This window comes from Pseudophryne corroboree (genome assembly GCF_028390025.1).
Source record: "Pseudophryne corroboree isolate aPseCor3 chromosome 3 unlocalized genomic scaffold, aPseCor3.hap2 SUPER_3_unloc_13, whole genome shotgun sequence".
Taxonomy (NCBI): Eukaryota; Metazoa; Chordata; class Amphibia; order Anura; family Myobatrachidae; genus Pseudophryne; species Pseudophryne corroboree.
The window spans coordinates 1,408,868-1,432,463 of NW_026967501.1; the positions used below are offsets into that span (position 1 = coordinate 1,408,868).

Genomic DNA, 23,596 nt, shown 5'->3' on the forward strand with positions numbered 1-23,596 from the left:
AGGGGACAGGCAGGGGACAGCAGGTGGGGGGATAGAAGGGGACAGGCAGGGGACGGCAGGTGAGGAGGATAGAAGGGGACAGGAAGGGGGTGGCAGGTGAGGGGGATAGAAGGGGACAGGCAGGGGATGGCAGGTGAGGGGGATAGAAGGGGACAGGAAGGGGGTGACAGGTGAGGGGGATAGAAGGGGACAGGCAGGGGATGGCAGGTGAGGGGGATAGAAGGGGACAGGAAGGGGGTGACAGGTGAGGGGGATAGAAGGGGACAGGCAGGGGATGGCAGGTGAGGGGGATAGAAGGGGACAGGAAGGGGGTGACAGGTGAGGGGGATAGAAGGGGACAGGAAGGGGGTGACAGGTGAGGGGGATAGAAGGGGACAGGCAGGGGACAGCAGGTGGGGGGATAGAAGGAGACAGGCAGGGGACAGCAGGTGGGGGGATAGAAGGGGACAGGCAGGGGGCGGCAGGTGAGGGGGATAGAAGAGGACAGGCAGGGGGCGGCAGGTGAGGGGGATAGAAGGGGACAGGAAGGGGGTGACAGGTGAGGGGGATAGAAGGGGACAGGCAGGGGACAGCAGGTGGGGGGATAGAAGGGGACAGGCAGGGGACGGCAGGTGAGGGGGATAGAAGGGGACAGGAAGGGGGTGACAGGTGAGGGGGATAGAAGGGGACAGGCAGGGGACGGCAGGTGAGGGGGATAGAAGGGGACAGGAAGGGGGTGACAGGTGAGGGGGATAGAAGGGGACAGGCAGGGGACAGCAGGTGGGGGGATAGAAGGGGACAGGCAGGGGACGGCAGGTGAGGAGGATAGAAGGGGACAGGAAGGGGGTGGCAGGTGAGGGGGATAGAAGGGGACAGGCAGGGGATGGCAGGTGAGGGGGATAGAAGGGGACAGGAAGGGGGTGACAGGTGAGGGGGATAGAAGGGGACAGGCAGGGGATGGCAGGTGAGGGGGATAGAAGGGGACAGGAAGGGGGTGACAGGTGAGGGGGATAGAAGGGGACAGGAAGGGGGTGACAGGTGAGGGGGATAGAAGGGGACAGGCAGGGGACAGCAGGTGGGGGGATAGAAGGGGACAGGAAGGGGGTGGCAGGTGAGGGGGATAGAAGGGGACAGGAAGGGGGTGACAGGTGAGGGGGATAGAAGAGGACAGGCAGGGGGCGGCAGGTGAGGGGGATAGAAGGGGACAGGCAGGGGGCGGCAGGTGAGGGGGATAGAAGAGGACAGGCAGGGGACGGCAGGTGAGGGGGATAGAAGGGGATAGGCAGGGGGTGGCAGGGGGGGTGTGGGAGGCAGGCAAGGGGGTATGGGAGGCTGACAGGGGAAGCAGGGGAGGGGGGTTATGGGAGAAAGGCAGGGGGCAGGAGGGGAGGGGGGTCTGGGAGGTAGGGGCTGCAGGGGAGGGGGAGTATGGGAGGCAGGCAGGAGGGGAGAGGGGTATGGGAGGAGGGCAGGGGGGGTATGGAAGGCAGGGGCAGCAGGGGACGGGGATATGGGAGGCTGGCAGGGGCAGCAGGGATGGGGGGTTATGGGAGGCAGGCAGGAGGGGGTTATGGGAGGCAGTTAGGGCGCAACTGGGAAGGGACAGGAGACAAGGGGCAACCGTATTCACCCCCTATATGTGTATACCGCCCCCTATGTGTGTATACCTCCCCCTATGTGTGTATACCACCCCCTATGTGTATATAGCGCCCCCTATGTGTGTATACCTCCCCCCTATGTGTAACACGCATTAACATAACAACATAGCAGTGCTGTGTGTGTATGACACGGGTAATATACTCTCCATGCACCACACACTGCAGCACATACACCCTGCCCGGCAGGAGAGGGGGCGGCGGCCATTACCTGGAGGAGACCGGGGGCGGAGCTCTGTGTACAGGAAGGGGCGGGGCTCTGTTTCCGGGTCACCGTCTAGAGCATGGGATCAGCCACCAGCCCCGCCCACTGTCTCATAGGCTGTAGCAACCCGTCACTCAGCCAGCCCCGCCCTGTCTCTAGCTATTGGTCGTAGGGTCCAGTCACTCAGTAACCTTTCTCCCGCCCATAGCTCGCAGCCCCGCCCCCTCTCCCTCCCAGACACGTCACGATGAGTGACGGGACTCTCCGACCAATGGCGAGTAGAGTGGGCGGGGCTAGATGATGGACTCCTTGGTGTATGAAATAAGGAGTGGGCGGGGCTATAAGATGAGTGACGGGATACTACGGCCTATGAGCGGGAGAGCTGCTGGTTGCTTAGTGACTGCGGCTGTGCCTACCCATAATCCCATGCGCTCCCTCCAGTATATACAGGTCAGTAGCATAGTTTTTCCCCCAAGTTGCTTTATTTATATTTATATCTATCTATCTATCTATCTATCTATCTATCTATCTATCTATCTATCTATCTATATCTATATACATTTATATTATGTCTCTTTGGTGGTGGCTTGTGTTTGGGCTTTTTTTATATATTTTATTTTATGAATGTTATTACTGGCACCGCCCATCAGAGGTGTCTTTCATACAGTCACTCCTCACACAGACACAGGGAGACGCTGCGGATGAATAGATGGGGGGGTTACATTGTGTCACATGGCTGTCACGTGACATAATGATAGTGACCGGCGCCTCTCTGCATGCTATGGAGATTATTCAGAGTTTTATCCAAATCTGCGACCACCAGAATGGCGCGCTGGGGGCGCCCAGAACAGTGTGGTGCTGCCACGCCATCGCAATTCACATAGTGACTGACCCCGGCCTATGCATAAGCACCGCCGCCATGTTTCCAATCGCAGGAAATGCCATGACACGTCTTACTGTGACACTCCCCGCCAATGTCACAACACTGCCCACGGACACCCGTCGCCTGTCCATTATGATAGGAATGCATCCTTCCAGCACGCCATCGCATCATCGTAGCCTGCGCAGATTGCTGGGAATCAGTCTGTGTCAGGGTCTGAATAAGGCCCATAATGTCTACAGGGAGAGATCAGTGTGTAAGCAGGGATCTGCCGTGTGTTCCCCCACAGCGATAGCGATGCACCACCTGCATGCAGACTCAATCTAGTGGGCCGCTGTGTGAAGTGAGCGGCCCCCCGTCGTCATCCCCCCTCGCATCGCACTGTGCTGAGCAGGGGGAGAAATGTGTGCTGAGCGGTCTATGTTAAGATCGCCCCCGTCAGTATCCCCCTTACCACCGACTGGACGGGATGTAGTTACCCAGCTGTCGTGATCCCGGCATTAAGGATCCTGAAGCCGAAATCCTGACAGACGGGAATGCCGTCAGCGCTCGCCGCGGGTTTTCCCACTCGTGTGTCTACAACACCCATAGAGTGACAATAAAACCTGTGGTGAGTGCAGTGAGCCACCGTGCCGTGGCGAATGCACTCTTTGCGCTTGCCCCGCTGCCAGTATTCTTGCGGCCAGGATACCGCTGTTGGTATATTGACCCCTGGCACCCCGTCTGCCGGGATATCATTACCATCCCGACCGGAGAACCAGATACCAGAAGAAAAAGTTCAAGAAACTGAAACTATCCACCTGACTTCAAGATCCAGAACTTATCTTCAGTCCATCCAGCAGCCAGACATAGCACCAATAATGACACTATATATATTCTAATTAGACAACCAAAAACTTAAGTTGGGCTTTTTTGGAAGCTTTTTAGTAACTGTTTGTGCTTGTTTTTGGCTTACTTTTTAGTGATCAGTTACTTGTTTTTCATTTAATAACACTGATCAGTAGTTATTGCATATATACTTACACTGGTATATATATATATATATATATATATATATATATATATATATATATATATATATATATATATATATCCAACCCAATTTTGCTGGCACTCCGATTCCACAACAACTGCTCCGGTGCCCAGTAGAAATAAATCAATAAATATCCAAGCAAGTAACTGGCACTCAGGAGTCTGAACAAATAGCGGAATTAATTTTTATCCATAGTCAACTTTTCGGGGGTCTTAGCCCCGTCGTCAGGACATAACAGAACAGCATACAACATACAATAAACACTTACCCCACCTTTGTACCCCATCAGACACATGTGTACGCCCGCGGTCTCTCCCCTTGACTTCCGCCCGCCGGAGATGACGATCCTTCCTCCGCCCGGCTTCCGCCCCAGTTGTTGCTAGGCAACCGCAAGTGTGCGTTCCACACACCCCGGCAGATGCGCTCCACCAAGCGGAAGTGCCTCATACATCTCACGGACGGGGTAATTCATCGGGGCAGGTCTCGCTGGCATAACTACAAAAGAATATATAAATACACATATATAACTTAGAAATATGTTACAAAAACAAAAACATAAATACAAAATTGCATATAGACAAAAATGTCATGTAACCCAGCAACAAAATAATTGCATGTATTGCTAATGTCAAAAGCTATTCAAATGGTGTTCCAATTAATCTTTTCATTAAGCCCATTAGGAGCTATGGTCCCTAACCGGATTATCCATCGCGATTCTTTAAGCAAGAGCTCACGGGCTCTATTGCCACCTCTCAATGTGGCAGGAACGTGATCAATAATAAAGTATTTTAACATCTCAAGCCTATGACCAGCTGATCTAAAATGTTTTGCTACAGGCTGGTCAATCGACCTACCTTGTAGCACAAGCCGTATAGCAGACCGATGAGCCGCCATCCTTTCAGTGAATTTTCTGGTAGTCTGTCCCACATAGTATAGTCCGCAAGGACAAACAATAATATATACCACGTGGGACATATTACAGGTAAGGACATGACGTATGTCAAATTGTTTACCTGTATGGGGATGGGCAAAGGTCTTACAAGAGATCAGGTGAGAACATGTGGCACAGCCACAACATCTGTAACATCCAGGGGGTTTCCTATGAATGTTTGGGGGTAATGCTGATCCCCTCCCTGTTATGTCTGCCTTTACCAACCTGTCTTTAAGATTGCTACCCCTTTTGAAAGCAGCTATCGGTCGGCTACAATTCAACCCCTTCATATAGCATGCAGGAAATCAACTTCTTAGATGTGAAGGTGTCAGTCACAAATAATTTAATATCTACAGAAGTGTACATTAAAGAAACTGACAGGAATACATTTCTTATGAATTCCAGCCACCATCCTGAAGCTCTTAAAAGAGGTTTGCCTATGTCGCAAATGATGCGTATAGCACGCATCACTAGTGATTCGGATAAAGTTCCCAAACAGTTAGATATACTTATCAGTAAATTTGAAGCTCGTGGGTACAATAGCAAGATCTTAAACTCACAAAAATCTAAAGTACTCAACATGTCTAGGTCTGATCTACTCAACCCTGAGGCACGTAGTTCTAGTAGTCTGATTCCATGGACGTCAGATTACACTACAGCCAGTCCAGTTATCAAAAGAGCCACCAATGCGCTTTGGCCAATTATTAAGACAGACCCGGAGCTGAAGGGGTTGAATTGTAGCCGACCGATAGCTGCTTTCAAAAGGGGTAGCAATCTTAAAGACAGGTTGGTAAAGGCAGACATAACAGGGAGGGGATCAGCATTACCCCCAAACATTCATAGGAAACCCCCTGGATGTTACAGATGTTGTGGCTGTGCCACATGTTCTCACCTGATCTCTTGTAAGACCTTTGCCCATCCCCATACAGGTAAACAATTTGACATACGTCATGTCCTTACCTGTAATATGTCCCACGTGGTATATATTATTGTTTGTCCTTGCGGACTATACTATGTGGGACAGACTACCAGAAAATTCACTGAAAGGATGGCGGCTCATCGGTCTGCTATACGGCTTGTGCTACAAGGTAGGTCGATTGACCAGCCTGTAGCAAAACATTTTAGATCAGCTGGTCATAGGCTTGAGATGTTAAAATACTTTATTATTGATCACGTTCCTGCCACATTGAGAGGTGGCAATAGAGCCCGTGAGCTCTTGCTTAAAGAATCGCGATGGATAATCCGGTTAGGGACCATAGCTCCTAATGGGCTTAATGAAAAGATTAATTGGAACACCATTTGAATAGCTTTTGACATTAGCAATACATGCAATTATTTTGTTGCTGGGTTACATGACATTTTTGTCTATATGCAATTTTGTATTTATGTTTTTGTTTTTGTAACATATTTCTAAGTTATATATGTGTATTTATATATTCTTTTGTAGTTATGCCAGCGAGACCTGCCCCGATGAATTACCCCGTCCGTGAGATGTATGAGGCACTTCCGCTTGGTGGAGCGCATCTGCCGGGGTGTGTGGAACGCACACTTGCGGTTGCCTAGCAACAACTGGGGCGGAAGCCGGGCGGAGGAAGGATCGTCATCTCCGGCGGGCGGAAGTCAAGGGGAGAGACCGCGGGCGTACACATGTGTCTGATGGGGTACAAAGGTGGGGTAAGTGTTTATTGTATGTTGTATGCTGTTCTGTTATGTCCTGACGACGGGGCTAAGACCCCCGAAACGTTGACTATGGATAAAAATTAATTCCGCTATTTGTTCAGACTCCTGAGTGCCAGTTACTTGCTTGGATATTATATATATATATATATATATATATATATATACATCCCAGTCAGGCGGCACTCCGATTAACAACTCGTCTCAGGCAGAAATAAACAACGTTTCGGAGAACTTTAATCACACTCCGTCATCAGGTAAGACAAACATACAAAAAAACATACCTTAAATAGCATCCCCACCACGAGTGACGCTCGGCGCGTGGCTCCGGAGGGCGGGCGCCCGCTGATGACGTCCATCTTCTCCACAACCACACTAAGGCCCGCATGTGACCAAACATGTGATCACAGAAGGAGGACGCTCATTGATGACGTCCGCTCCGGGCCTTACGTTGCCCTAGCAATCACTATAAACAAAAAGCAGAGAATACACAACATTAAAAACGATGGGCATATAGAAGCCTGTGTCAAAGACACTCAGCACTATACTCCCCTACATATAGTTAGACTGAAAAATATTTATTATAAACAGCATATGATTAAGAATTACGTTCAATTTTTATGGGAGTACATATAAACTCCACACAAATGTGATACACATGTTATATTCTACAAAAAACAATGCAAACCGGGAGTTTCATTTAAACCTCTAGGTGACAATGTACCTAACTCATGAATCCACCGTGCCTCCTTCTGTAGGAGGCGTAGAGATCTATCTCCACCTCTAAGCTTCGCAGGTTCATGATCAATGATAATGTATTTAAGTGATGCCAGACTGTGGCCAGCACTTAAAAAGTGCCGTGCCACAGGTTGATCACTATTGCCAGAGCTGAGTGCATTACGTATAGCCAGTTTATGATTGGCCATACGCTCACGGAGTGTGCGGTCCGTTTTTCCCACATAGTTTTTACCGCACGGACACACAATCATGTAAATTATGAATTTAGTGGTACACGTGACTCGATGTTTGATCTCATACTTTCTACCACTGTGTGGATGTGAAAAAAATTTATATGTACTCCCATAAAAATTGAACGTAATTCTTAATCATATGCTGTTTATAATAAATATTTTTCAGTCTAACTATATGTAGGGGAGTATAGTGCTGAGTGTCTTTGACACAGGCTTCTATATGCCCATCGTTTTTAATGTTGTGTATTCTCTGCTTTTTGTTTATAGTGATTGCTAGGGCAACGTAAGGCCCGGAGCGGACGTCATCAATGAGCGTCCTCCTTCTGTGATCACATGTTTGGTCACATGCGGGCCTTAGTGTGGTTGTGGAGAAGATGGACGTCATCAGCGGGCGCCCGCCCTCCGGAGCCACGCGCCGAGCGTCACTCGTGGTGGGGATGCTATTTAAGGTATGTTTTTTTGTATGTTTGTCTTACCTGATGACGGAGTGTGATTAAAGTTCTCCGAAACGTTGTTTATTTCTGCCTGAGACGAGTTGTTAATCGGAGTGCCGCCTGACTGGGATGTATACAACGGGCCCATGTGGGCTTTGAGGAGGGCACCTGAGCAGATGTTTTTCTAATGGGAGTGCTGCCCTACTTGTGGATATATATATATATATATATATATATATATTTATTTATACACACACACACCGGGTACTGTGACGTCACTGTGCACAGTGCAGACCCCAATACCCCAACTCACTGTATACACTGTGTCCTGCCCTGCGTGTATATATAACTGTGTCCTGCCCCGCGTGTATATATAACTGTGTCCTGCCCCGCGTGTATATATAACTGTGTCCTGCCCCGCGTGTATATATAACTGTGTCCTGCCCCGCGTCTATATATAACTGTGTCCTGCCCCGCGTGTATATATAACTGTGTCCTGCCCCCGCGTGTGTATGTAACAGTGTCCTGCCCCGCGTGTGTATATAACTGTGTCCTGCCCCGCGTGTGTATATAACTGTGTCCTGCCCCGCGTGTGTATATAACTGTGTCCTGCCCCCGCGTGTATATATAACTGTGTCCTGCCCCGCGTGTGTATAACTATATCCTGCCCCGCATGTGTATATAACTGTGTCCTACCCCCGCGTGTGTATATAACTGTGTCCTGCCCCCGCGTGTGTATAACTGTGTCTTGCCTCTAACTGTGTCCTGCCCGTGTGTGTATAACTGTGTCCTGCCCCGCGTGTGTGTATAACTGTGTCCTGCCCCCGCGTGTGTATATAACGGTGTCCTGCCCCCGCGTGTGTATATAACGGTGTCCTGCCCCCGCGTGTGTATATAACGGTGTCCTGCCCCCGCGTGTGTATATAACGGTGTCCTGCCCCCGCGTGTGTATATAACGGTGTCCTGCCCCCGCGTGTGTATATAACGGTGTCCTGCCCCCGCGTGTGTATATAACGGTGTCCTGCCCCCGCGTGTGTATATAACGGTGTCCTGCCCCCGCGTGTGTATATAACGGTGTCCTGCCCCCGCGTGTGTATAACTGTGTCCTGCCCCGCGTGTGTATATAACTGTGTCCTACCCCCGCGTGTGTATATAACTGTGTCCTGCCCCCGCGTGTGTATAACTGTGTCTTGCCTCTAACTGTGTCCTGCCCGCGTGTGTATAACTGTGTCCTGCCCCGCGTGTGTGTATAACTGTGTCCTGCCCCCGCGTGTGTATATAACGGTGTCCTGCCCCCGCGTGTGTATATAACGGTGTCCTGCCCCCGCGTGTGTATATAACGGTGTCCTGCCCCCGCGTGTGTATATAACGGTGTCCTGCCCCCGCGTGTGTATATAACGGTGTCCTGCCCCCGCGTGTGTATATAACGGTGTCCTGCCCCCGCGTGTGTATATAACGGTGTCCTGCCCCCGCGTGTGTATATAACTGTGTCCTGCCCGTAGGACCGTAGATGGTGCCGGCCTATCTGTATATGAATAGCAGTCTCACTACGGGTTCCGCAGATACCGTAGATGGTGCCGGCCTATCTGTATATGAATAGTCTCACTACAGGTTCCGCAGATACCGTAGATGGTGCCGGCCTATCTGTATATGAATAGCAGTCTCACTACGGGTTCCGCAGATACCGTAGATGGTGCAGGCCTATCTGTATAGGAATAGCAGTCTCACTACAGGTTCCGCAGATACCGTAGAAGGTGCCGGCCTATCTGCATATGAATAGCAGTCTCACTACGGGTTCCGCAGGTACCGTAGAGGGTGCAGATCTATCTGTATATGAATAGCAGTCTCACTACGGGATCCGCAGATACCGTAGATGGTGCAGGCCTATCTGTATATGAATAGTCTCACTACAGGTTCCGCAGATACCATAGATGGTGCAGGCCTATCTGTATATGAATAGCAGTGTCACTACGGGTTCCTAAGATACCGTAGATGGTGCCGGCCTATCTGTATATGAATAGCAGTCTCACTACGTGTTCCTCAGATACCGTAGATGGTGCCGGCCTATCTGTATATGAATAGCAGTCTCCCTACGTGTTCCGCAGGTACCGTAGATGGTGCAGGCCTATCTGTACATGAATAGCAGTCTCACTACGGGTTCCGCAGATACCGTAGATGGTGCAGGCCTATCTGTATATGAATAGCAGTCTCACTACGGGTTCCGCAGATACCGTAGATGGTGCAGGCCTATCTGTATATGAATAGCAGTCTCACTACGGGTTCCGCAGGTACCGTAGATGGTGCAGGCCTATCTGTATATGAATAGCAGTCTCACTACGGGTTCCGCAGATAGCGTAGATGGTGCCGGCCTATCTGTATATGAATAGTCTCACTACGGGTTCCGCAGATACCGTAGATGGTGCCGGCCTATCTGTATATGAATAGCAGTCTCACTACGGGTTCCGCAGATACCGTAGAGGGTGCCGGCCTATCTGTATATGAATAGCAGTCTCACTACGTGTTCCTAAGATACCGTAGAGGGTGCCGGCCTATCTGTATATGAATAGCAGTCTCACTACGGGTTCCACAGATAGCGTAGATGGTGCCGGCCTATCTGTATATAAATAGCAGTCTCACTACGGGTTCCGCAGGTACCGTAGATGGTGCCGGCCTATCTGTATATGAATAGCAGTCTCACTACGGGTTCCGCAGATACCGTAGATGGTTCCGGCCTATCTGTATATGAATAGCAGTCTCACTACGGGTTCCGCAGATACCGTAGATGGTGCAGGCCTATCTGTATATGAATAGCTGTCTCAATAAGGGTTCCGCAGATACCGTAGATGGTGCAGGCCTATCTGTATATGAATAGCAGTCTCACTACGGGTTCCGCAGATACCGTAGATGGTGCAGGCCTATCTGTATATGAATAGTCTCACTACAGGTTCCGCAGATACCGTAGATGGTGCCGGCCTATCTGTATATGAATAGTCTCACTACAGGTTCCGCAGGTACCGTAGATGGTGCCGGCCTATCTGTATATAAATAGCAGTCTCACTACGGGTTCCGCAGGTACCGTAGATGGTGCCGGCCTATCTGTATATGAATAGCAGTCTCACTACGGGTTCCACAGATACCGTAGATGGTGCCGGCCTATCTGTATATGAATAGTCTCACTACAGGTTCCGCAGATACCATAGATGGTGCAGGCCTATCTGTATATGAATAGCAGTCTCACTACGGGTTCCGCAGGTACCGTAGATGGTGCAGGCCTATCTGTATATGAATAGCAGTCTCACTACGGGTTCCGCAGATACCGTAGATGGTGCAGGCCTATCTGTATATGAATAGTCTCACTACAGGTTCCACAGATACCGTAGATGGTGCCGGCCTATCTGTATATGAATAGCAGTCTCACTACGGGTTCCGCAGATACCGTAGATGGTGCCGGCCTATCTGTATATGAATAGTCTCACTACAGGTTCCGCAGATACCTTAGATGGTGCCGGCCTATCTGTATAGGAATAGCAGTCTCACTACGGGTTCTGCAGGTACCGTAGAGGGTGCCGGCCTATCTGTATATGAATAGCAGTCTCACTACGTGTTCCTCAGATACCGTAGATGGTGCCGGCCTATCTGTATATGAATAGCAGTTTCACTACGGGTTCCGCAGATACCGTAGAGGGTGCCGGCCTATCTGTATATGAATAGCAGTCTCACTACGTGTTCCTAAGATACCGTAGAGGGTGCCGGCCTATCTGTATATGAATAGCAGTCTCACTACGGGTTCCACAGATAGCGTAGATGGTGCCGGCCTATCTGTATATGAATAGCAGTCTCACTACAGGTTCCTCAGATACCGTAGATGGTGCCGGCCTATCTGTATATGAATAGCAGTCTCACTACGCGTTCCGCAGATACCGTAGATGGTGCAGGCCTATCTGTATATGAATAGCTGTCTCAATAAGGGTTCCGCAGATACCGTAGATGGTGCAGGCCTATCTGTATATGAATAGCAGTCTCACTACGGGTTCCGCAGATACCGTAGATGGTGCAGGCCTATCTGTATATGAATAGTCTCACTACAGGTTCCGCAGATACCGTAGATGGTGCCGGCCTATCTGTATATGAATAGTCTCACTACAGGTTCCGCAGGTACCGTAGATGGTGCCGGCCTATCTGTATATAAATAGCAGTCTCACTACGGGTTCCGCAGGTACCGTAGATGGTGCCGGCCTATCTGTATATGAATAGCAGTCTCACTACGGGTTCCACAGATACCGTAGATGGTGCCGGCCTATCTGTATATGAATAGTCTCACTACAGGTTCCGCAGATACCATAGATGGTGCAGGCCTATCTGTATATGAATAGCAGTGTCACTACGGGTTCCGCAGGTACCGTAGATGGTGCCGGCCTATCTGTATATGAATAGCAGTCTCACTACGAGTTCCGCAGATACCGTAGATGGTGCCGGCCTATCTGTATATGAATAGCAGTCTCACTATGAGTTCCGCAGGTACCGTAGATGGTGCCGGCCTATCTGTATATGAATAGCAGTCTCACTACGGGTTCTGCAGATACCGTAGATGGTGCCGGCCTATCTGTATATGAATAGCAGTCTCACTACGTGTTCCGCAGATACCGTAGATGGTGCCGGCCTATCTGTATATGAATAGCAGTCTCACTACGGGTTCCGCAGATACCGTAGATGGTGCCGGCCTATCTGTATATGAATAGCAGTCTCACTACGGGTTCCGCAGGTCCCGTAGATGGTGCAGGCCTATCTGTATATGAATAGCAGTCTCACTACGGGTTCCGCAGATACCGTAGATGGTGCAGGCCTATCTGTATATGAATAGCAGTCTCACTACGGGTTCCGCAGATACCGTAGATGGTGCCGGCCTATCTGTATATGAATAGTCTCACTACAGGTTCCGCAGATACCGTAGAGGGTGCCGGCCTATCTGTACGTGAATAGCTGTCTCACTACGTATTCCGCAGATACCGTAGATGGTGCCGGCCTATCTGTATATGAATAGCAGTCTCACTACGGGTTCCGCAGATCCCGTAGATGGTGCAGGCCTGTCTGTATATGAATAGCAGTCTCACTACAGGTTCCGCAGATACCGTAGATGGTGCCGGCCTATCTGTATATGAATAGCAGTCTCACTACAGGTTCCGCAGATACCGTAGATGGTGCCAGTTTATCTGTATATGAATAGCAGTCTCACTACGGGTTCCTCAGATACCGTAGATGGTGCCGGCCTATCTGTATATGAATAGCAGTCTCACTACAGGTTCCGCAGATACCGTAGATGGTTCCGGCCTATCTGTATATGAATAGCAGTCTCACTACGGGTTCCGCAGATACCGTAGATGGTGCCGGCCTATCTGTATATGAATAGTCTCACTACAGGTTCCGCAGATACCGTAGATGGTGCCGGCCTATCTGTATATGAATAGTCTCACTACAGGTTCCGCAGGTACCGTAGATGGTGCCGGCCTATCTGTATATGAATAGTCTCACTACAGGTTCCGCAGGTACCGTAGATGGTGCCGGCCTATCTGTATATGAATAGTCTCACTACAGGTTCCGCAGATACCGTAGATGGTGCCGGCCTATCTGTATATGAATAGTCTCACTACAGGTTCCGCAGATACCGTAGATGGTGCCGGCCTATCTGTATATGAATAGTCTCACTACAGGTTCCGCAGATACCGTAGATGGTGCCGGCCTATCTGTATATGAATAGTCTCACTACAGGTTCCGCAGATACCGTAGATGGTGCCGGCCTATCTGTATATGAATAGTCTCACTACAGGTTCCGCAGGTACCGTAGATGGTGCCGGCCTATCTGTATATAAATAGCAGTCTCACTACGGGTTCCGCAGGTACCGTAGACGGTGCCGGCCTATCTGTATATGAATAGCAGTCTCACTACGGGTTCCGCAGGTACCGTAGATGGTGCCGGCCTATCTGTATATGAATAGTCTCACTACAGGTTCCGCAGATACCGTAGATGGTGCCGGCCTATCTGTATATGAATAGCAGTCTCACTATGGGTTCCACAGATACCGTAGATGGTGCCGGCCTATCTGTATAGGAATAGCAGTCTCACTACGGGTTCCGCAGATACCGTAGATGGTGCCGGCCTATCTGTATATGAATAGCAGTCTCACTACGGGTTCCGCAGGTCCCGTAGATGGTGCAGGCCTATCTGTATATGAATAGCAGTCTCACTACGGGTTCCGCAGATACCGTAGATGGTGCAGGCCTATCTGTATATGAATAGTCTCACTACGGGTTCCGCAGATACCGTAGATGGTGCCGGCCTATCTGTATATGATTAGCAGTCTCACTACGGGTTCCGCAGGTCCCGTAGATGGTGCAGGCCTATCTGTATATGAATAGCAGTCTCACTACGGGTTCCGCAGATACCGTAGATGGTGCCGGCCTATCTGTATATGATTAGCAGTCTCACTACGGGTTCCGCAGATACCGTAGATGGTACAGGCCTATCTGTATATGAATAGTCTCACTACGGGTTCCGCAGATACCGTAGATGGTGCCGGCCTATCTGTATATGAATAGCAGTCTCACTACGGGTTCCGCAGATACCGTAGATGGTGCCGGCCTATCTGTATATGAATAGCAGTCTCACTACGGGTTCCGCAGGTCCCGTAGATTGTGCAGGCCTATCTGTATATGAATAGCAGTCTCACTACGGGTTCCGCAGATACCGTAGATGGTGCAGGCCTATCTGTATATGAATAGCAGTCTCCCTACGTGTTCCGCAGATACCCCAGATGGTGCCGGTTTATCTGTATATGAATAGCAGTCTCACTAAGGGTTCCGCAGGTACCGTAGATGGTGCCGGCCTATCTGTATATGAATAGCAGTCTCACTACGGGTTCCGCAGATACCGTAGATGGTGCAGGCCTATCTGTATATGAATAGCAGTCTCACTACGGGTTCCGCAGATACCGTAGATGGTGCCGGCCTATCTGTATATGAATAGCAGTCTCACTACGTGTTCCGCAGATACCGTAGATGGTGCAGGCCTATCTGTATATGAATAGCAGTCTCACTACGGGTTCCGCAGATAACGTAGATGGTGCAGGCCTATCTGTATAGGAATAGCAGTCTCACTACAGGTTCCGCAGATACCGTAGATGGTGCCGGCCTATCTGTATATGAATAGTCTCACTACAGGTTCCGCAGATACCATAGATGGTGCAGGCCTATCTGTATATGAATAGCAGTGTCACTACGGGTTCCGCAGGTACCGTAGATGGTGCAGGCCTATCTGTATATGAATAGCAGTCTCACTACGGGTTCCGCAGATACCGTAGATGGTGCAGGCCTATCTGTATATGAATAGTCTCACTACAGGTTCCGCAGATACCGTAGATGGTGCCGGCCTATCTGTATATGAATAGCAGTCTCACTACGGGTTCCGCAGATACCGTAGATGGTGCCGGCCTATCTGTATATGAATAGTCTCACTACAGGTTCCGCAGATACCTTAGATGGTGCCGGCCTATCTGTATAGGAATAGCAGTCTCACTACGGGTTCTGCAGGTACCGTAAATGGTGCGGGCCTATCTGTATATGAATAGCAGTCTCACTACGGGTTCCGCAGATACCGTAGAGGGTGCCGGCCTATCTGTATATGAATAGCAGTCTCACTACGTGTTCCTAAGATACCGTAGATGGTGCCGGCCTATCTGTATATGAATAGCAGTCTCACTACGTGTTCCTCAGATACCGTAGATGGTGCCGGCCTATCTGTATATGAATAGCAGTCTCCCTACGTGTTCCGCAGGTACCGTAGATGGTGCAGGCCTATCTGTACATGAATAGCAGTCTCACTACGGGTTCCGCAGATACCGTAGATGGTGCAGGCCTATCTGTATATGAATAGCAGTCTCACTACGGGTTCCGCAGATACCGTAGATGGTGCAGGCCTATCTGTATATGAATAGCAGTCTCACTACGGGTTCCGCAGGTACCGTAGATGGTGCAGGCCTATCTGTATATAAATAGCAGTCTCACTACGGGTTCCGCAGATAGCGTAGATGGTGCCGGCCTATCTGTATATGAATAGTCTCACTACGGGTTCCGCAGATACCGTAGATGGTGCCGGCCTATCTGTATATGAATAGCAGTCTCACTACGGGTTCCGCAGATACCGTAGAGGGTGCCGGCCTATCTGTATATGAATAGCAGTCTCACTACGGGTTCCACAGATAGCGTAGATGGTGCCGGCCTATCTGTATATGAATAGCAGTCTCACTACGGGTTCCGCAGATACCGTAGATGGTTCCGGCCTATCTGTATATGAATAGCAGTCTCACTACGGGTTCCGCAGATACCGTAGATGGTGCAGGCCTATCTGTATATGAATAGCTGTCTCAATAAGGGTTCCGCAGATACCGTAGATGGTGCAGGCCTATCTGTATATGAATAGCAGTCTCACTACGGGTTCCGCAGATACCGTAGATGGTGCAGGCCTATCTGTATATGAATAGTCTCACTACAGGTTCCGCAGATACCGTAGATGGTGCCGGCCTATCTGTATATGAATAGTCTCACTACAGGTTCCGCAGGTACCGTAGATGGTGCCGGCCTATCTGTATATAAATAGCAGTCTCACTACGGGTTCCGCAGGTACCGTAGATGGTGCCGGCCTATCTGTATATGAATAGCAGTCTCACTACGGGTTCCACAGATACCGTAGATGGTGCCGGCCTATCTGTATATGAATAGTCTCACTACAGGTTCCGCAGATACCATAGATGGTGCAGGCCTATCTGTATATGAATAGCAGTGTCACTACAGGTTCCGCAGGTACCGTAGATGGTGCAGGCCTATCTGTATATGAATAGCAGTCTCACTACGGGTTCCGCAGATACCGTAGATGGTGCAGGCCTATCTGTATATGAATAGTCTCACTACAGGTTCCGCAGATACCGTAGATGGTGCCGGCCTATCTGTATATGAATAGCAGTCTCACTACGGGTTCCGCAGATACCGTAGATGGTGCCGGCCTATCTGTATATGAATAGTCTCACTACAGGTTCCGCAGATACCTTAGATGGTGCCGGCCTATCTGTATAGGAATAGCAGTCTCACTACGGGTTCTGCAGGTACCGTAAATGGTGCGGGCCTATCTGTATATGAATAGCAGTCTCACTACAGGTTCCGCAGATACCGTAGATGGTGCCGGCCTATCTGTATATGAATAGCAGTCTCACTACGGGTTCCGCAGATAGCGTAGATGGTGCATGCCTATCTGTATATGAATAGCAGTCTCACTACGGGTTCCGCAGATACCGTAGAGGGTGCCGGCCTATCTGTATATGAATAGCAGTCTCACTACGCGTTCCACAGATAGCGTAGATGGTGCAGGCCTATCTGTATATGAATAGCTGTCTCAATAAGGGTTCCGCAGATACCGTAGATGGTGCAGGCCTATCTGTATATGAATAGCAGTCTCACTACGGGTTCCGCAGATACCGTAGATGGTGCAGGCCTATCTGTATATGAATAGTCTCACTTCAGGTTCCGCAGATACCGTAGATGGTGCCGGCCTATCTCTATATGAATAGTCTCACTACAGGTTCCGCAGGTACCGTAGATGGTGCCGGCCTATCTGTATATAAATAGCAGTCTCACTACGGGTTCCGCAGGTACCGTAGATGGTGCCGGCCTATCTGTATATGAATAGCAGTCTCACTACGGGTTCCGCAGGTACCGTAGATGGTGCCGGCCTATCTGTATATGAATAGCAGTCTCACTACGGGTTCCACAGATACCGTAGATGGTGCCGGCCTATCTGTATATGAATAGCAGTCTCACTACAGGTTCCGCAGATACCGTAGATGGTGCCGGCCTATCTGTATATGAATAGCAGTGTCACTACGGGTTCCGCAGATACCGTAGATGGTGCCGGCCTATCTGTATATGAATAGCAGTCTCACTACGGGTTCTGCAGATACCGTAGATGGTGCCGGCCTATCTGTATATGAATAGCAGTCTCACTACGAGTTCCGCAGATACCGTTGATGGTGCCGGCCTATCTGTATATGAATAGCAGTCTCACTATGAGTTCCGCAGGTACCGTAGATGGTGCCGGCCTATCTGTATATGAATAGCAGTCTCACTACGGGTTCTGCAGATACCGTAGATGGTGCCGGCCTATCTGTATATGAATAGCAGTCTCACTACGAGTTCCGCAGATACCGTAGATGGTGGCGGCCTATCTGTATATGAATAGCAGTCTCACTACGTGTTCCGCAGATACCGTAGATGGTGCCGGCCTATCTGTATATGAATAGCAGTCTCACTACGGGTTCCGCAGATACCGTAGATGGTGCCGGCCTATCTGTATATGAATAGCAGTCTCACTACGGGTTCCGCAGGTCCCGTAGATGGTGCAGGCCTATCTGTATATGAATAGCAGTCTCGCTACGGGTTCCGCAGATACCGTAGATGGTACAGGCCTATCTGTATATGAATAGTCTCACTACGGGTTCCGCAGATACCGTAGATGGTTCCGGCCTATCTGTATATGAATAACAGTCTCACTATGGGTTCCGCAGATACCGTAGATGGTGCAGGCCTATCTGTATAGGAATAGCAGTCTCACTACGGGTTCCGCAGATACCGTAGATGGTGCCGGCCTATCTGTATATGAATAGCAGTCTCACTACGTGTTCCGCAGATACCCCAGATGGTGCCGGTTTATCTGTATATGAATAGCAGTCTCACTACGGGTTCCGCAGATACCGTAGATGGTGTCGGCCTATCTGTATATGAATAGCAGTCTCACTACGGGTTCCGCAGGTACCGTAGATGGTGTCGGCCTATCTGTATATGAATAGCAGTCTCACTACGGGTTCCGCAGATACCGTAGATGGTGCCGGCCTATCTGTATATGAATAGCAGTCTCACTACGGGTTCCGCAGATACCGTAGATGGTGCCGGCCTATCTGTATATGAATAGCAGTCTCACTACGGGTTCCGCAGGTACCGTAGATGGTGTCGGCCTATCTGTATATGAATAGCAGTCTCACTACGGGTTCCGCAGATACCGTAGAGGGTGCCGGCCTATCTGTACGTGAATAGCTGTCTCACTACGTATTCCGCAGATACCGTAGATGGTGCCGGCCTATCTGTATATGAATAGCAGTCTCACTACGGGTTCCGCAGATCCCGTAGATGGTGCAGGCCTGTCTGTATATGAATAGCAGTCTCACTACAGGTTCCGCAGATACCGTAGATGGTGCCGGCCTATCTGTATATGAATAGCAGTCTCACTACAGGTTCCGCAGATACCGTAGATGGTGCCAGTTTATCTGTATATGAATAGCAGTCTCACTACGGGTTCCTCAGATACCGTAGATGGTTCCGGCCTATCTGTATATGAATAGCAGTCTCACTACGGGTTCCGCAGATACTGTAGATGGTGCCGGCCTATCTGTATATGAATAGCAGTCTCACTACAGGTTCCGCAGATACCGTAGATGGTGCCGGCCTATCTGTATATGAATAGCAGTCTCACTACGGGTTCCGCAGATAACGTAGATGGTGCCGGCCTATCTGTATATGAATAGCAGTCTCACTACGGGTTCCGCAGATAACGTAGATGGTGCAGGCCTATCTGTATATGAATAGTCTCACTACAGGTTCCGCAGATACCGTAGATGGTGCCGGCCTATCTGTATATGAATGGTCTCACTACAGGTTCCGCAGATACCGTAGATGGTGCCGGCCTATCTGTATATGAATAGTCTCACTACAGGTTCCGCAGGTACCGTAGATGGTGCCGGCCTATCTGTATATAAATAGCAGTCTCACTACGGGTTCCGCAGGTACCGTAGACGGTGCCGGCCTATCTGTATATGAATAGCAGTCTCACTACGGGTTCCGCAGGTACCGTAGATGGTGCCGGCCTATCTGTATATGAATAGTCTCACTACAGGTTCCGCAGATACCGTAGATGGTGCCGGCCTATCTGTATATGAATAGCAGTCTCACTACGGGTTCCACAGATACCGTAGATGGTGCCGGCCTATCTGTATAGGAATAGCAGTCTCACTACGGGTTCCGCAGATACCGTAGATGGTGCCGGCCTATCTGTATATGAATAGCAGTCTCACTACGGGTTCCGCAGGTCCCGTAGATGGTGCAGGCCTATCTGTATATGAATAGCAGTCTCACTACGGGTTCCGCAGATACCGTAGATGGTGCAGGCCTATCTGTATATGAATAGTCTCACTACGGGTTCCGCAGATACCGTAGATGGTGCCGGCCTATCTGTATATGATTAGCAGTCTCACTACGGGTTCCGCAGGTCCCGTAGATGGTGCAGGCCTATCTGTATATGAATAGCAGTCTCACTACGGGTTCCGCAGATACCGTAGATGGTGCCGGCCTATCTGTATATGATTAGCAGTCTCACTACGGGTTCCGCAGATACCGTAGATGGTACAGGCCTATCTGTATATGAATAGTCTCACTACGGGTTCCGCAGATACCGTAGATGGTGCCGGCCTATCTGTATATGAATAGCAGTCTCACTACGGGTTCCGCAGATACCGTAGATGGTGCCGGCCTATCTGTATATGAATAGCAGTCTCACTACGGGTTCCGCAGGTCCCGTAGATTGTGCAGGCCTATCTGTATATGAATAGCAGTCTCACTACGGGTTCCGCAGATACCGTAGATGGTGCAGGCCTATCTGTATATGAATAGCAGTCTCCCTACGTGTTCCGCAGATACCCCAGATGGTGCCGGTTTATCTGTATATGAATAGCAGTCTCACTAAGGGTTCCGCAGGTACCGTAGATGGTGCCGGCCTATCTGTATATGAATAGCAGTCTCACTACGGGTTCCGCAGATACCGTAGATGGTGCAGGCCTATCTGTATATGAATAGCAGTCTCACTACGGGTTCCGCAGATACCGTAGATGGTGCCGGCCTATCTGTATATGAATAGCAGTCTCACTACGTGTTCCGCAGATACCGTAGATGGTGCAGGCCTATCTGTATATGAATAGCAGTCTCACTACGGGTTCCGCAGATAACGTAGATGGTGCAGGCCTATCTGTATAGGAATAGCAGTCTCACTACAGGTTCCGCAGATACCGTAGAAGGTGCCGGCCTATCTGCATATGAATAGCAGTCTCACTACGGGTTCCGCAGGTACCGTAGAGTGTGCAGATCTATCTGTATATGAATAGCAGTCTCACTACGTGTTCCGCAGATACCGTAGAGGGTGCCGGCCTATCTGTATATGAATAGCAGTCTCACTACAGGTTCCGCAGATACCGTAGATGGTGCAGGCCTATCTGTATATGAATAGCAGTCTCACTACGGGTTCCGCAGATACCGTAGAAGGTGCCGGCCTATCTGTATATGAATAGCAGTCTCACTACGGGATCCGCAGATACCGTAGATGGTGCAGGCCTATCTGTATATGAATAGCAGTCTCACTACGGGTTCTTCAGATACCGTAGATGGTGCAGGCCTATCTGTATATGAATTGCAGTCTCACTACGGGTTCCGCAGATACCGTAGAGGGTGCCGGCCTATCTGTATATGAATAGCAGTCTCACTACGGGTTCCGCAGATAACGTAGATGGTGCCGGCCTATCTGTATATGAATAGCAGTGTCACTACGGGTTCCGCAGATACCGTAGATGGTGCAGGCCTATCTGTATATGAATAGTCTCACTACAGGTTCCGCAGATACCGTAGATGGTGCCGGCCTATCTTTATATGAATAGCAGTGTCACTACGGGTTCCGCAGATACCGTAGATGGTGCAGGCCTATCTGTATATGAATAGTCTCACTACGGGTTCCGCAGATACCGTAGATGGTGCCGGCCTATCTGTATATGAATAGCAGTCTCACTACGGGTTCCGCAGATACCGTAGATGGTGCAGGCCTATCTGTATATGAATAGCAGTCTCACTACGGGTTCCGCAGATACCGTAGATGGTACAGGCCTATCTGTATATGAATAGTCTCACTACGGGTTCCGCAGATACCGTAGATGGTTCCGGCCTATCTGTATATGAATAACAGTCTCACTACGTGTTCCGCAGATAACGTAGATGGTGCCGGCCTATCTGTATATGAATAACAGTCTCACTACGGGTTCCGCAGATACCGTAGATGGTTCCGGCCTATCTGTATATGAATAACAGTCTCACTACGGGTTCCGCAGTTACCGTAGATGGTGCAGGCCTATCTGTATATGAATAGCAGTCTCACTACGGGTTCCGCAGATACCGTAGATGGTGCAGGCCTATCTGTATATAAATAGCAGTCTCACTACGTGTTCCGCAGATACCGTAGATGGTGCAGGCCTATCTGTATATGAATAGCAGTCTCACTACGTGTTCCGCAGATACCGTAGATGGTGCCGGCCTATCTGTATATGAATAGCAGTCTCACTACGTGTTCCGCAGATACCGTAGATGGTGCAGGCCTATCTGTATATGAATAACAGTCTCACTACGGGTTCCGCAGATACCGTAGATGGTGCCGGCCTATCTGTATATGAATAGCAGTCTCACTACGGGTTCCGCAGATAACGTAGATGGTGCAGGCCTATCTGTATAGGAATAGCAGTCTCACTACAGGTTCCGCAGATACCGTAGATGGTGCCGGCCTATCTGCATATGATTAGCAGTCTCACTACGGGTTCCGCAGGTACCGTAGATGGTGCAGGCCTATCTGTATAGGAATAGCAGTCTCACTACAGGTTCCGCAGATACCGTAGATGGTGCCTGCCTATCTGTATATGAATAGCAGTCTCACTACGTGTTCCGCAGATACCGTAGATTGTGCCGGCCTATCTGTATATGAATAGCAGTCTCACTGCAGGTACCGCAGATACCGTAGATGGTGCAGGCCTATCTGTATATGAATAGCAGTCTCACTACGGGTTCCGCAGATACCGTAGATGGTGCCGGCCTATCTGTATATGAATAGCAGTCTCACTACAGGTTCCGCAGATACCGTAGATGGTGCCGGCCTATCTGTATATGAATAGCAGTCTCACTACGGGTTCCGCAGATACCGTAGATGGTGCCGGCCTATCTGTATATGAATAGCAGTCTCACTACGGGTTCCGCAGATACCGTAGATGGTGCCGGCCTATCTGTATATGAATAGCAGTCTCACTACGGGTTCCGCAGATACCGTAGAGGGTGCCGGCCTATCTGTATATGAATAGCAGTCTCCCTACGTGTTCCGCAGGTACCGTAGATGGTGCAGGCCTATCTGTACATGAATAGCAGTCTCACTACGGGTTCCGCAGGTACCGTAGATGGTGCCGGCCTATCTGTATATGAATAGCAGTCTCACTACGGGTTCGCCAGATACCGTAGATGGTGCAGGCCTATCTGTATATGAATAGCAGTCTCACTACGGGTTCCGCAGATACCGTAGATGGTGCCGGCCTATCTGTATATGAATAGCAGTCTCACTACGGGTTCCGCAGATACCGTAGATGGTGCCGGCCTATCTGTATATGAAAAGCAGTCTCACTACTGGTTCCGCAGATACCGTAGATGGTGCCGGCCTATCTGTATATGAATAGCAGTCTCACTACGGGTTCCGCAGATACCGTAGAGGGTGCCGGCCTATCTGTATATGAATAGCAGTCTCCCTACGTGTTCCGCAGGTACCGTAGATGGTGCCGGCCTATCTGTATATGAATAGCAGTCTCACTACGGGTTCCGCAGATACCGTAGATGGTGCCGGCCTATCTGTATATGAATAGCAGTCTCACTACGGGTTCCGCAGATACC

At 49.8% G+C, this 23,596-nt stretch overlaps 1 protein-coding gene across 2 annotated transcripts in view; it reads left to right on the top strand.

The window, feature by feature from the left end:
• Positions 1 to 6,162: 6,162 nt before the first annotated feature.
• LOC134983342 (zinc finger protein 271-like) overlaps positions 6,163 to 23,596 on the top strand; it is a 121,501-nt gene continuing 104,067 nt past the window's right edge. For both annotated transcript variants that reach the window (XM_063949049.1, XM_063949050.1), the window contains exon 1: positions 6,163 to 6,357. In XM_063949049.1, the coding sequence (XP_063805119.1) occupies positions 6,331 to 6,357 (27 nt within the window). In that variant the 5' untranslated portion in view covers positions 6,163 to 6,330. The remainder of the gene's footprint in view (positions 6,358 to 23,596) is intronic.